At 36.3% G+C, this 13,945-nt stretch overlaps 1 protein-coding gene across 1 annotated transcript in view; it reads right to left on the bottom strand.

Annotated features, from left to right (window-relative positions):
- Window positions 1-13,945, bottom strand: part of VPS35 (VPS35 retromer complex component) — a 28,450-nt gene that overhangs the window by 5,703 nt on the left and 8,802 nt on the right. Inside the window, exons 4-12 of the mRNA XM_021705843.1 lie at window positions 12,769-12,892; window positions 12,004-12,186; window positions 10,110-10,323; window positions 9,038-9,121; window positions 7,881-7,990; window positions 4,292-4,388; window positions 4,037-4,185; window positions 2,106-2,313; window positions 1,538-1,693 (exon numbers count right to left, since the gene is read on the bottom strand). Of these exons, the coding sequence (XP_021561518.1) occupies window positions 1,538-1,693; window positions 2,106-2,313; window positions 4,037-4,185; window positions 4,292-4,388; window positions 7,881-7,990; window positions 9,038-9,121; window positions 10,110-10,323; window positions 12,004-12,186; window positions 12,769-12,892 (1,325 nt within the window). The remainder of the gene's footprint in view (window positions 1-1,537; window positions 1,694-2,105; window positions 2,314-4,036; window positions 4,186-4,291; window positions 4,389-7,880; window positions 7,991-9,037; window positions 9,122-10,109; window positions 10,324-12,003; window positions 12,187-12,768; window positions 12,893-13,945) is intronic.

Raw genomic sequence — 13,945 nt, forward strand, 5'->3', positions numbered from 1 at the left:
ACCTACTACCTGAGTGACGCTGAGCAAATTATTTACCTTCTCTTAGCTATAAAAGTTTCATTTGAAAAATGCAGTAGTGGTGGTTGTTTTTGTTGGGAAGATCAAGTAATACATGTGAAGAGTTACCAGTACCTGACACAAGGCAAGGGTGCAAGGGCTCAGAAAATGCTGGCTATTACTAGGATGCAAAGCAGCTATGTGCGTATTGCTGGTATGTCTTACCTCCTGATTCAGGAAAAAAAGACCATTAAAGTAAAAGGAAATGGCAATATACTTTAAAAGAGCCACTCTGAAATAAACATCAGGTTGTTTAAGAAAAACCACAAGAATTCATGAAATACTTTTTAATATGTGTGACACAATGTGTGACATATTCAGGTTTTGTGAATTTCTCTGATATAATAGACAGATAAGAGAATGCATTCCCCCTTGGGGAAATCAGAGCTAATGATTCTCCCTTAAAGGTCTCTCGGTGCATAGATATAATCAACTGGCTACATGTGGAAGACATACTTCCTACTAATACATTAGGACTGCAACAAAAAAAAGAAAACACATGTAGGCATGTGTGTTATGTGAGACACAGAAACGTAAGGGAATCAGTTAAAATATTTGAACAATAAGCCAGTCACTGTGTACAGATCACACACAGTGCACCAAGTGTGACACCAGAGTGCCCAGAATGTTTATCAGTAAGGCAAGGCAAAGACTATCACACTGCCAACAGAAGTCAGCTTCTTTTTCACCCTGCTTATGAAGGAGTACAAGAGTGTCAACTATAACAAAGGAAGTCACCAGAAGGAGAAAGTCAGGACTCAACCTCAAATAAAAATGTTCCTCATTATATCAGTCTAACAGCCTATGAATCCAACAACAGTTAAACTACACTTTGCCCAAAGAATAATTAGACTGCCATCTGTGCTACCTTTCATTAAAATAAATCATCCAGATCAGTCACCAACATTCCTACTCAGGCAACATGTTATTCATTTCACAAAGATTTATTGAGACTAATGATAAAGAAAGGGAAAACCTTAACTGATTGTTCTTTGCCATGAAAAAGGGGTTAAAAAAAAGACAATTTGAATTTTAAAGTCTTTTCACATATTTTCAATGTGACAAACACATACAACTTATATTTTCAAACCTTGGAAACAAATATAACTGAAGATAAGGATTGTTGCTTATACTTTAAATTTTATTATGATAAACAACTGGATAATTCTAAAAGCAGCAGCATAGTTCAAAAAGAAAATGAACATGGAATGAGTACTGAACACCCAATAAAGGAATACAGGTTTTCTGCAATTCTTAAGAAGTCTTCAAAGAAACTAGAGCAACCAACTTGTTTCCCATAAGCTCACAATTATGCTTTTCTATATAAAGTTAAAGTCCATGAATGTCACTTAATCTCTTATTCAGATGCAATTTTTTCAAAACCTTCTAAGACCACAGCTGCATCAGACCATTTGAGGCACATCTACATGGGATTTCACTAGGAGCTTTGAAGGTGTATGATAACTGAGTTAACTCATACCAAGTACTGCTGGTCAGGGTCCTCAGACCGCAGAAGATGAATGAATCTGCCCACAAGGCTCTGCTCATCAGCAAAGTCTTCAGGATCAGGGTCTTCTATGGGCTGATCTGGCTGATCCTGAATCAGTGTGGATACCAAATTCATTATGGAATCCACCTGTAACATGAGAGATGCAGAAACCCACTGAAGTGAAACCATCAGCATATAAAGTCACTGTCAAAAGTGTTTCCAGCTGTGTAAAGTTACCAAACAGTATTAACAACATAATTCCTTTTATTTTAAGAAAGTTTATGTATGCTGATACACATATAGATAAGAGTCTGGAAAGAGATGCACCAAAAATTAATTAATAGTAGTTATTCTCTTTCTGGTGGGATTATAGTTTTATAATTTCTTCTTTATAAACCTCTAATTTCTAATTTAGAGTAATGATGAGTAAGCTCATTGTAACCTTTTTTTAGTATTAAATTACCCTCTTCTCCCATTTCATGTGTGAGTCTCAAGATCTAAATCATTACTACGTTGTCTCTGTTTTCCTAATATATATAGCATGTTGGTATGCTCTTACCTGGTCTTGAGAAACAATTTCTGTGTTATAATCCAGAACATTACTAAGCACGTAACAACTCATGCTCTTTCTGGACTCATAGTCAAAGTACTCAAAAAGTGGGTGAAAATGTTTTAATTTCAAGACTGTTAAAATGTTGTTGTAAGTGTCAACAGGTATCTTCAAAAGTCTGGTGAGCTCCTTTGAAACTGCACTACTGGTAGCAATACTACAAAAAGAAAAACAACAGCCCTTTAATGAGTAAAATTAACTTTCTACATATACAAATACACTAATTGCATAAAAACTTGAAAATTTTCATTTGTACATTAAAGGAAATAGGTCAGGTGGATTACACCATCTCAAAATACTCCAATGACCTCTTTCTGAGAAGATAAAGATGCCTAGTTAAATACAAACATGTACTCATCTCTTAATGTTCTATTAATACAAAATAAGATGTAACAACATCGAAAAGGTTGTACAGCTGGAGGTAAAATGACTGTCTAGCATTTGACATTTTTAGGAAAGTATTTTAAGTGGTCGTTAAGTTCCTGGACAGCCAATAAATACTGTATATTCATGATGAAAATAAGTAGGGAGAAAAAAATCTGTGCAAAGCTAGCAACTCCACAAAATAGAAAAAAAAAAACCTGCTTCTTCTCCATCAGATGTTGGTGATCAAGGAAAAGCAGGCTGAATTTAAGGTAGCCTATAGGAGCATTCTGTGGAGATGAGGCATACCTGGGGTATTTATAAGACCTATACAGGTCGGGATTTCTAATTCTTTGTCTAATTTTACTTTAAAACTTACTTGGTGGGGGAAGATACAGATACATAATTTAATTTTCTCTCAAATCTGGAATGTTTTTCAGTTCACAAAAGTGGAAGTAACTAAAAGAAGGGGCGATGGTGAATAAAAAGAGGTAAAGGAAAATAAGAAATCTTCCTGATGCGGCTAAACCACAAGAAGGGAGATGAAAAAGAAAAAGATTATATGAGGTAAAATTATGAATAATAAGGGTAAAGGGAGAGGGGCTGGCTTGACCCCATGTTCAGATGCAGTGCAGGACAGGACAGTAAGGGGACTGCCGGGGAAAAGGTAAAGGGATCAGAATTGCACACAGTGGCCACTAGAGGATGCCACAGACTAGGACAGCACAGTTGAGGCTCCCAGCTAGGCAACAAAATACTTTGATGGTATCAAAATCAAAGCACAAAACAGAAAAATATTTTTAAACAATTTAATTTCCACGCCTTAAATATACATATGCTCCTAACTTTTTACAACTTACTCATCTCTAGGAAACCACTTCCTACGGCAACACTGCTTAATATAAACACAGTTGACCCACGAACATGGATTTGAATTGTGCAGGCTGACTTACACATGGATGTTTTTCTACAAATACAGTACAATAAAATGTATTTTCTCTTCCTGTAATTTTTTAAATAACATTTTTCTCTAGCTTACTTAATTGTAAGAATACAGTATATACTATGTAGAATGTATAAAATATGTGTTAATTAACTGTTATCGGTAAGGCTTCTGGTCAACAGTAGGTTATCAGTAGTTAAGTTTCAGGGAATTAAAAGTTATAAGCAGTTTCTCAATTGCACGGAAGGTCAGTGCCCCAACCCCTGTAACACTGTTCCAAGGTCAACTCTTAATTTCCTTACCAGTATGAAAACTCATTCATATATCAAAGGGGTTTGAAATGGAGAGACTCTGGTCCACAAAGACTACTTATAGTCCATGAGTGCCATGACTTGATCAATGTACACAACCAAGAAATTGGATGCTACTTTCTGCGCTGATTAACACCAAGCATATCAATCTAACAAATGCTTAAGACAAATGCTAACATTTCAAAAAGCAATTAAGAAAAACAAATCTAGGATTAAAAAGAGTGCTTTATGAGGGTTTTTATAAAAATGTAACTTTGACTTACTGTTCAAGGTTGAGCTTATTAAATATTTCCACTGTAGTTTCTAGAACTTTGTCAACATAGTCCACACGATCAGGGTAACACTTCATAGCGAGATTAATGAGAGAGACTTGTAAAGATACAACATCCTCTGAAGGCATATCTTGTCTAGACTGAAATGTTGAGAAAACCACAGAATTTATTTTTAACAATCACAAAAGGATCTACCAGCTGAGAAGTTTCAAAGTTCTGAGAACTTAGGAGAAAAGCCATACAAACCTGTATTACTGTAGCCACCTGCTGTGAAAATATGTCAAAAAGTTTAATATCTGCTGGGATTCCAGGTCCATCTTCACGGTGAGCAAATAAAGCTAATCTGGAAAATAAAATAATCTTTATTTTAACAAATACAGGAATTTTTAGGTAGTGGGATCATGGATGACTTTTTTTTTTTAAAGATTTTATTATTTGACATAGAGAGAGAGACAGAGTGAGCACAAGCAGGGGGAGTGGCAGGCAGAGGCAGAGGGAGAAGCAGGCTCCCAACAGAGAAGGGGGAGCCCGATGTGGGACTTGATCCCAGGACTCTGGGATCATGACCTGAGCCGAAGGCAGTCGCTTAACCAACTGAGCCACCCAGGCGCCCAAGCCCTTGGATGACATTTTATTCTTTATACTTTTCCGTATTTTCTACAAGGTATTTCTCCTAGAACATTAAAAAAGATTTTAAAAAAGGACATGGACTGGAGCCGATCATGCCCTCAATTCATTTTTTGATTTAAGGTTTTAATTCCATTACAGTTGACAGTGTTGTTAGTTTCAGGTGTACAATATAGTGATTCAACACTTCCACACATCACCCAGTGCTCATCATGACAAGTGCACTCCTTAATCCCCATCACCTATTTCCCCCATTCCCCCAACGACCTCCCCTCTGGAAACCATCAGTTTGTTCTCTAGAGTTAAGAGTCTGTTCCTTGGTTTGTCTTTTTTTTCCCCTTTGTTCATTTGCTTCTTAAATTCCACATGAGTGAAATCATCTGGCATTTGTCTTTCTCTGACTTATTTAGCTCAGCATAATACTCTCTAGCTCCATCCATGTCATTGCAAATAGCAAGATTTCATTCTTTTTATGGCTGAATAACATTCCATTATTTATATACCACATCTTCTTTGTCCACTCATCTATCCATAGACACCTGGGCTGCTTCCATAATTTGGCTATTGTAGGTAATGCTGCTATAAACATAAGGTTGCATGTAACCCTCTGAATTAATGTTTTTGTATTTTTTGGGTAGATATCCAGTAGCGTGATTGCTGGATCAGAGGGTAGTTCCATTTTTAAGTTTTTGAGGAACCTCTACACTGTTTTCCACGGCAGCTATACCCGTCTGCATTCTCACCAACAATGTTAAGAGGGTTCCTTTTTCTTCACATCCTCGGCAACACTTGTTTTTCTTGTGTGATTTCCATTTTAGCTGTTCTGACAGGTGTGAGGCGATAACTCATTGCAGTTTTGAGTTGCATTTCCCCTGATGATGAGTGATGTTGAGCATCTTTTCATGTGTCTGTTGGCCATTGGATGTCTTCTTTGGAGAAATGTCTATTCATGTTTTCTCCTCATTTTTAAATTGGATTATTTGGTTTTTGGATGTTGAGTTTTATCAGTTCTCTATATATTTTGGATACTAACCATTTATCAGATATGTCATTTGTAAATACATTCTCTCATTCAGTAGTTTGCCTCTTAGTTTTGTTGACCGCTTCCTTCATTGTGCAGAAACTTTTTATTACGATGTAGTCCCAATAGTTTATTTTTGCTTTTATTTCCCTTGCCTCAGGAGACATATCTAAGAAAATGTAGCTATGGCCAATGTCAGAGAAATTACTGCCTGTGTTCTCTTTTAGGATTTTTATGGTTTCAGGTATCACATTTAGGTCTTTAATCCATTTTGAGTTTACTTTTGTGTATGGTGTAAGTGGTCAATTCATTTTTAACTGAACGGTTTTGTCAATGAGGTCTTATTTCACTGCATTCTTACTATATGCCCTATTTTATACCATATATAAAAAGGTTTTCAACAGCCTGATTCTGCCATATTCTTTGAAGCCTAATCAAGTACATCACAGATAAAAATTAAAGTGACAAATATATTTAACAACCATGATTTTAAAGAGCAATCTTTAAAAGATAAATCCCATTATTAGCTTCCATTAAGAGTATGCCCAATTCGGGGCACCTGGATGACTCAGTTGGTGAAGCGTCTGCCTTTGACTCAGGTCATGATCTCAGGGTGCTGTGATCGAGCCCCACATTGGGGTCTCCACTCAGTGGCGAGTCTGCTTCTCCCTCTCCCTCTGGGATCCCTCTCCCTCCCTGATCACTTTTGCTATCTCTCAAATAAATAAATAAAATCTTTAAAAAAAAAAAGAGTATGCCCAATTCACATATAATTCTTGCTACCCATATCTAAACTGGTGATTTGGAGAATTTGCTACATAAATTCTTAGACTTTAAACTAGTAACTTAGGTATTTAAAATACAAAAAAAAGTATTTGCACAAATAAATCTTTATTTAGGTTCCTCGTTTCATAAGGTCAATGATGTGTAAGCTAACAAGAAGGACACATATCATATACTAGCACTCAGCACAGTTGCCAAGCAGACACTCATTAAAGCCATTATCAAAGACCCAAGTTTTATACTTTTAACCAAGACCAATGTCTAAAGAAGTAAAATCTAAACCTAAACGGGATTTACTAAACATATTTAATACTTCGAAATTCTTCTTTAAAAAAATGTGATGATAGAATGATTACCCGAACATTCTTTTTTTTTTTTTTAATTTTTTAAATTATTTATTTATTTATTTCAGAGAGAGAGAGAGAGTGAGCAAGAGAGAGCACAAGCCAGGGGAGGGGCAGAGGGAGAGGGAGGAGTAGACTCCCCGCTGAGCAGGGAGCCTGATGTGGGGCTCGATTCCAGGACCTTGGGATCATGACCTGAGCTCAGGGTAGACGCTTAACTGACTGAGCCACCCAGGTGCCCTTACCTGAACATTCTTTTTATTTTATTTAGACATAGTGAGTGAGCAAGCGAGAGAACATGAGCGGGAGGAGGGGCAGAGGGAGAGAGAGAAGCAGACTCCCCGTGAGCAGGGAGCCCGACATGGGGCTCAATCCTGGGACTCCAGGATCATGACCCAAGCCAAAGGCAGATGCTTAACTGACTGAGCCACCCAGGCGCCCCCCCCCTTACCTGAACATTCTTAATCATCTATATCTAATGGCTACTTGATAAAAAAAGATTCCAAATCAAATCAGTTCCCACTAAAAGGTAACTTTCATTATTATAAAAAACAAATCTTGTTCTTTGAATTTGTAAGATTTAAATAATGGATCTGTATGACATAGCGGCACCTGGGTGGCTCAGTCGGTTAAGCGCCTGCCTTCGGCTCAGGTCATGATCCCCGAGTCCTAGGATCGAGTCCCATGTTGGGCTCCTTGCTCAGTGGGGAGCCTGCTTCTCTCTCTCCTTCTGCCCCTCCCCCTGCTTGTGCTCTCACTCTCATTATCTCTCCCCTCTGTCAAATAAATAAACCAAATCTATAAAAAAAAAATTTTTTTTAATAAACAAATGTCTAGATTAAAAATATTATTTCCATGCCTCCTGCTAAACCTCTTTCATGCCTAAGCTAGGCAAACACCTGGTACATACTCATACTTACAGAACAAAGCTGTTCATAGTGTAATTGCTTTAAAATCATTAATATAATAAAGATGTAACAGAAATAAGTAATTCACTAAAATGTTTTAAAGTCATTAGTCCCCAGTCAGAACACTGCCCTCCAGTGTTGGAAGCACTTACCTATCAATTAAAGCAATGATTATGTTCTTCACATTTACATTTTGGTGTAACTCAGCACAGGCCCGGAGAAAAGGATTCAAAGTTTGAAGGTGGAATTCATCAGGGAAAACCTAAAAATCAAATAATAATTAATTGACACAAGTAAAAGTATTTCACATTATATTCTGGACTTACGGTAAAGTTCATATTTGTGGAATCAATCGTTTAAATCTTACACAACTAAATTCAAATACATTACTTTTGAGCCTCTTTCAACAAAGTACATCTACAATTAAACTAAAACTAGTAAGAACTAGAGAACTTGGAGGCTACTCTTTCCTACATTTTGGGGGGGGAAAACAGATCAATACAAAGACCACATTATCAGTAAGAGAAAATAATTCTTTACTCAGAACAGCTTATTTTCTTTTCTCTTTTCTTTTTTTTAAAAAGATTTATTTATTGGGGCGCCTGGGTGGCTCAGTCGTTAAGCGTCTGCCTTCGGCTCAGGTCATGGTCCCGGGGTCCTGAGATCGAGCCCCACATCAAGCTCCCTGCTCAGTGGGAGGCCTGCTTCTCCTCTCCCACTCCCCCTGCTTGTGTTCCTGCTCTCGCTATCTCTCTGTCAAATAAATAAATAAATAAAATCTTTAAAAAAAAAAATGTATTTATTTTAGAGAGAGAATGCGGGTGAGCATGTACATGAGTGGGGGGAGGGGCAGAGGGAGAGCGAGACCAGCAGACTCCCCACTGAGCCAGGAGCCCCATGCAGGGCTCGATCCCAGGACCCCCAAGATCATGACCTGAGCCAAAATCAAGAGTCAGATGCTCAACCCATTGACCCACCCAGGTGCCTCAGGATAGTTTATTTCTATTCTATCAAGATTTTTTTTCAAAACAATGAAAATTAATGAAGGATAAAATGAGTCTTTTTTTTTTTTTAAAGATTTTATTTATTTGGCAGAGAGAGAGACAGCAAGAGAAGGAACACAAGCAAGGGGGAGTAGGAGAGGGAGAGGGAGAAGCAGGCTTCCTGCCAAGCAGAGAGCCTGATGTGGGACTCGATCCCAGGACCCTGGGACCATGACCTGGGCCGAAGGTAGACGCTTAACGACTGAGCCACCCAGGCGCCCCTAAAATGAGTCCTTTTAAAAGGTAAAATAAATGTCCTTACTTACCTGAATAATACACTCCATAAGATATTCTTGAGCCAAAGCATCCCTGCAATTCACAACTTGCTCCAATATGCCAGTCAAAACAATCTAAAAGAAAAAGGTAAGAGTTAAAACATTGTTTTTAAATCCTAAGCCACTCCTCTAATAACATATTTAAGCTATTAATTTGAGAATTTTATTTTAGATTTTTCCAACCCATACTTACTTTTTAAATTAAACTTTAACATTTTACAGAAGAATTTTTCAATAAAAATTTAATTCTGGACTTCTACTTAATAAGTCATTTAGGATGAAGTTGATTTTATCAATTTTTTTCCTGATTTGTGCCTTTTGTGTCCTAAGAAATCTTTGTCTAATCCAACATTATAAAGATTTACTTTGTATTTTCTTCTAAAAGTTTTATAGTTTTAGGTTTTATATTTAGGCCTCTGATCCATTTTTTGAGTTTTTCTATATGGTATGAGAATGGGTCATAGTTCAAGGATCTTGTTTGCACACAGATGTCCAACTGTTCCAGAAACATTTGTTGAAAAGGTTACTATTACACTTTTATCAAAAGTAACTTATTACATATGGTGAGCCTATTCTGGACTATCTTTTCCAGGGCTGAGCAAATCTAGCTCAATGTCTGCTTTTGTAAATCACTTCCATATTGTCTGTTGTTGCTTTTCACTACAAGTGCAGAGTTTAGTAGTTGCAGACAACATGGCTTACAAAATCAAACAATCTTTACTATTTGGTCCTTTATAGAAAAAGTCTGTCAATCTCTGCTTTATTCCTCCCATTGATTTATGTGTTTATCTCCTCCACCAATATCACATTCTTAATGCAGCTTTAGAGTCAATCTCAATTTAAGAAAAATTAGTATCTTAATAATATTGAGTCTTCCAATCCACAAACACAAACTGAAAATATATCTTTCAATATACTTGTCTTTAATTTTAAAGTGGTTTTCAATGTAATATTATTTAATAAAAATATTTTAATTGAAAAAAATCAGGCTTCAATTTATATTGACATGTATTGTCATGAAGTCATGACATAAGAAAAGGTGACAAGTAAAAAGGATATACACCTGTTTGTAACGTTCCACATTTACACCTTCCAATTGACTGAGGCGCACCAAATTTGTTCCCACTAAAATTCTCAGTTCTTGTCTTTCTCGTTCTCTTTTTTCTCTATCTCGGCTATGTCCCTGATGCTGCATTCGCACCCAGAGCTTGTTCATCTCTGCAAAGTTAAGTAGTACAAAATCCATGGAATCACTGATATCGCCAGTTGTTTCTTCACTGCAAAGAGAGTTGAAAAAAAATCTTTACATACACTATTTACACTATAGGACCATCTTACTGTTAGCGTTCTCCTTTGTGCGTTTCCTTATCTCTTTAATACATCAATGTTTTATAGAAGAAACTTTCAACTTCATTGGCTTAGTGTTCAATTTCAAGGGAAAGAGACTCAAGAGAAAAAAAAACACCAGGGAGAGGACACAGTACAAGTGTAAAGGAACAAAAAACTTTCCCTCATTCCCTACCCTGGGTCAACTTATTCTCACAGCAACTCCATTAATTCAAAAAAAAAATGATACTTATAATGTACTAACTACGTAATTTTTTTTAAAGATTTTATTTATTTATTTGAGAGAGAGAGAGAGCACGTGTATGAGCGCACAAACAGTGGGGAGGGGCTAAGGGAGAGGGACAGGGACAAGCATACTCGTGCTGAGCACAGAGCCCGATGCGGGACTCAATCCCAGGACCCTGGGATCATGACCTGAGCCAAAGGCAGATGCTTAACCTACTGAGCCACTCAGGCACTCTAACTATATCCTTTTACTGTTGAACATTTTACGTTTTCAACTGGAATATAAGCTTTGTGAGGGAAGAGACCATGTATTTCCTGCTTATTTTTCATCTCGTAGGATAGAGAACATAGTTTTCAAAATTTTTTAATGACTGCCTAATTAAACGCTCAAAATTGACAGTCAAATCATAATAAAACAAATAACCTCACCATCTTCTCAACACCGTTAAATTTTTACCTTTTCTATACCATTTAACTTTATCACAGGCATGGTAAATTTTTATATTTTTTCTCTTAAAAAGGAACTGATACAGATATACTAAAAACTACTGAACTGTACACCTTAGAAATAAATGAATAAATGAACTTAAACAAGGAGTGCGTGACTGGCTCAGTCAGTAGGACATGCGACTCTTGATCTCGGGGTCCTGGGATTGAGCCCCATGTTGGATGTAGAGATTACTTAAAAAAAAATTTTTTTAATAAATAAATAAACTTAAACAAAAGGAATTAAGTTCCTCAATCTAGGAAATCTGCACATAAATAGTTCACCTAACTGGTTGCAGACCACAGCTGGCTGACCATCTACCCCTATGTGGAATTTAAGTGCAATGGACGTGGATACTGGAACACTGGTCACACAAGAGACAGGGCTCTCATTCAAAGGCTTTTGTTTCTTCTGTTTTGACGTTAATATGTAATTCGTGTATAGAGATAATGTAAATCACTTATATCCAGGGTATCTGGCAGTCCATAAATGACAAAAACTGATTAAGACATTCAAGAAACAACACGAAAATTAGCTAGTTCATAGAATAAGTTAAGCATATGTCAGTACTTCATCACAAATATAACTTCAAAATATAATTCATTTAAAAAGTCCCATCGTCAAAGAATACTTAATGTAATGGAAAAATGCTCTCATAAAATTACATTTAATGAAAAAAGCAGGTTCTAATAAGTAATCCACAAACACAATTTTTATAAGAGTATATTTTGCATCATACCACATATGCTGAAGGAAATCTCTACATGAAATGCTACAAGTACTGCCTGTGGGTGGGAGAAATATTGGTATTTGTTTTTTTCTATACACTTGTCTATACTTCTTATATATTCTACAACAAAAAAGTATAACAACTAAATCAAAAAAGAAAATCACTTACTCTGTTGGCTCTCCTTCATCAGGCAAGATGTTTCTGGTACACTGAAGAAGATAGTTCCGAAGAAATAAACCTCTCAAGGGATGCTGCACACCACGACACATTTCTACCAAATCTTTCAAAATATCTTTCCTGGACTGAGGAAATGACTTGACATATACAACTCCAACTGTGATCAACAGATAACTAGGGGAATTATAAGAAAACATTTCATTAAAATATTCATAAATAAATAAAATACTCAAGTCAACAATTTGATTGTCTAAACATACTGAATCCAAACATATTAAGCAAGACAGGGACCAGGTTTTTCTTCTGCACAATGAAAAAATATCTAATTTAAAATATAACAACTCACTGACCTTCCCCCAATCTATACATATATTTACATACAAACTACATACAAATATATTTACAGACATATAAAAATATATGTGTACATATAAGTATATAAATATGTACACACATACATATATACATACATAAGTATCATTATCACCTTTAAACATACTAGTAAGAAAATGTCATATTAATTTTTCTAGTAGCCAAGACATTAAACAAAATAGTATGTCTACTTTTTCTATTTCCAAAATTCTTCAATTATCCATATAGAAATAAAATTATTTATACCTTAAAACTTAAAAATCCAGAATATCTACCAAAATGTTAATTTCAATTTGTCAAGAAATTAAATAACCTTAATATTGGTTTTTAAAAATCAAAGTGGAAAATGCAGATATAAAAACCCTCAGATTCTCAATTACTTACAGCCTTGGGATAATGTTTCCAGCATACTGTACAAGTTCATAGAGATCTGCCACTTTTCTTCCTTTAGCAAATTCATCTGTCAGGTAGACTTCCAAGTAGTGTAGTTCATCAGAAATAGCCATATCTTTTAATTATGATTAAGGACTCAAATAAATCTAAGCCAACCTAAGCAATACTCTGGAACTTGCTGGAGTCATTAAACTATCGGGCAGATACCTTAAACGTTAGTCCTTTAAGAGAACATGTTTAAATGAAGACAGAATTTCAGTTGGACTTTCCTTATTTTAAAATAAGGGTTTTTATTCACTTACATGTAGAATTTAAGAAACAAAACAAATGAGCAAAGAGAAAAAAAAAGAGAGACAGACAAACCAAGAAAGAAAGAGACTCTTAACTAAGAGAACAAACTGATGGTTACCAGAGGGGAGGTGGGTGGGGGAATGGATTATATAGGTGATGGGGATTAAGGAGGGCTCTTGTGATGAACACCACGTGATTCTAATAAAAACTTAAATAAATGAAATAAAATAAAATGCTAGGGATGCCTGGGTGGCTCAGTCGGTTAAGCGTCTGCCTTCGGCTCAGGTCATGATCCCAGGGTCCTGGGATCGAGTCCCACATCGGGCTCCTTGCTGAGCAAGGAGCCTGCTTCTCCCTCTGCCTGCCTCTGTCTCTCTCTCTCTGATAAATAAATAAAATCTTTAAAAAAAATAAAATAAAATGCTAAAAAAAATAAAGTAAGAGTTTTTAAAGATGTCTGGTAAAGCGGGGCACCTGGGTGGCTCAGTTGGTTAAGCAACTGCCTTCGGCTCAGGTCATGATCCTGGAGTCCTGGGATCGAGTCCCACATTGGGCTCCCTGCTCAGTGGGGAGTCTGCTTCTCCCTCTGATCCTACCACTCTCATGCTCTCTCTATCTCATTCTCTCTCTCAAATAAATAAATAAAATCTTAAAAAAAAAAAAAAGATGTCTGGTAAAGCAAAGCAGTAAAAATAAGGATTGCCCATCAGACTACTAGAGGTTTTGAAATGGCAAATCATTGAATTCATTTTCACTTCAGAGTCCTGCATGACAAAATCTAAGCATTAAAGAACCAACTGCCTAATAGCCTCAATATCCTTCATGAAGGGAATAAAAATTGAAATATAGCAACAAAGAAGTTTAAGCATAGAAAGAG

Source organism: Neomonachus schauinslandi, chromosome 16 (assembly GCF_002201575.2).
Source record: "Neomonachus schauinslandi chromosome 16, ASM220157v2, whole genome shotgun sequence".
Classification (NCBI taxonomy): domain Eukaryota; kingdom Metazoa; phylum Chordata; class Mammalia; order Carnivora; family Phocidae; genus Neomonachus; species Neomonachus schauinslandi.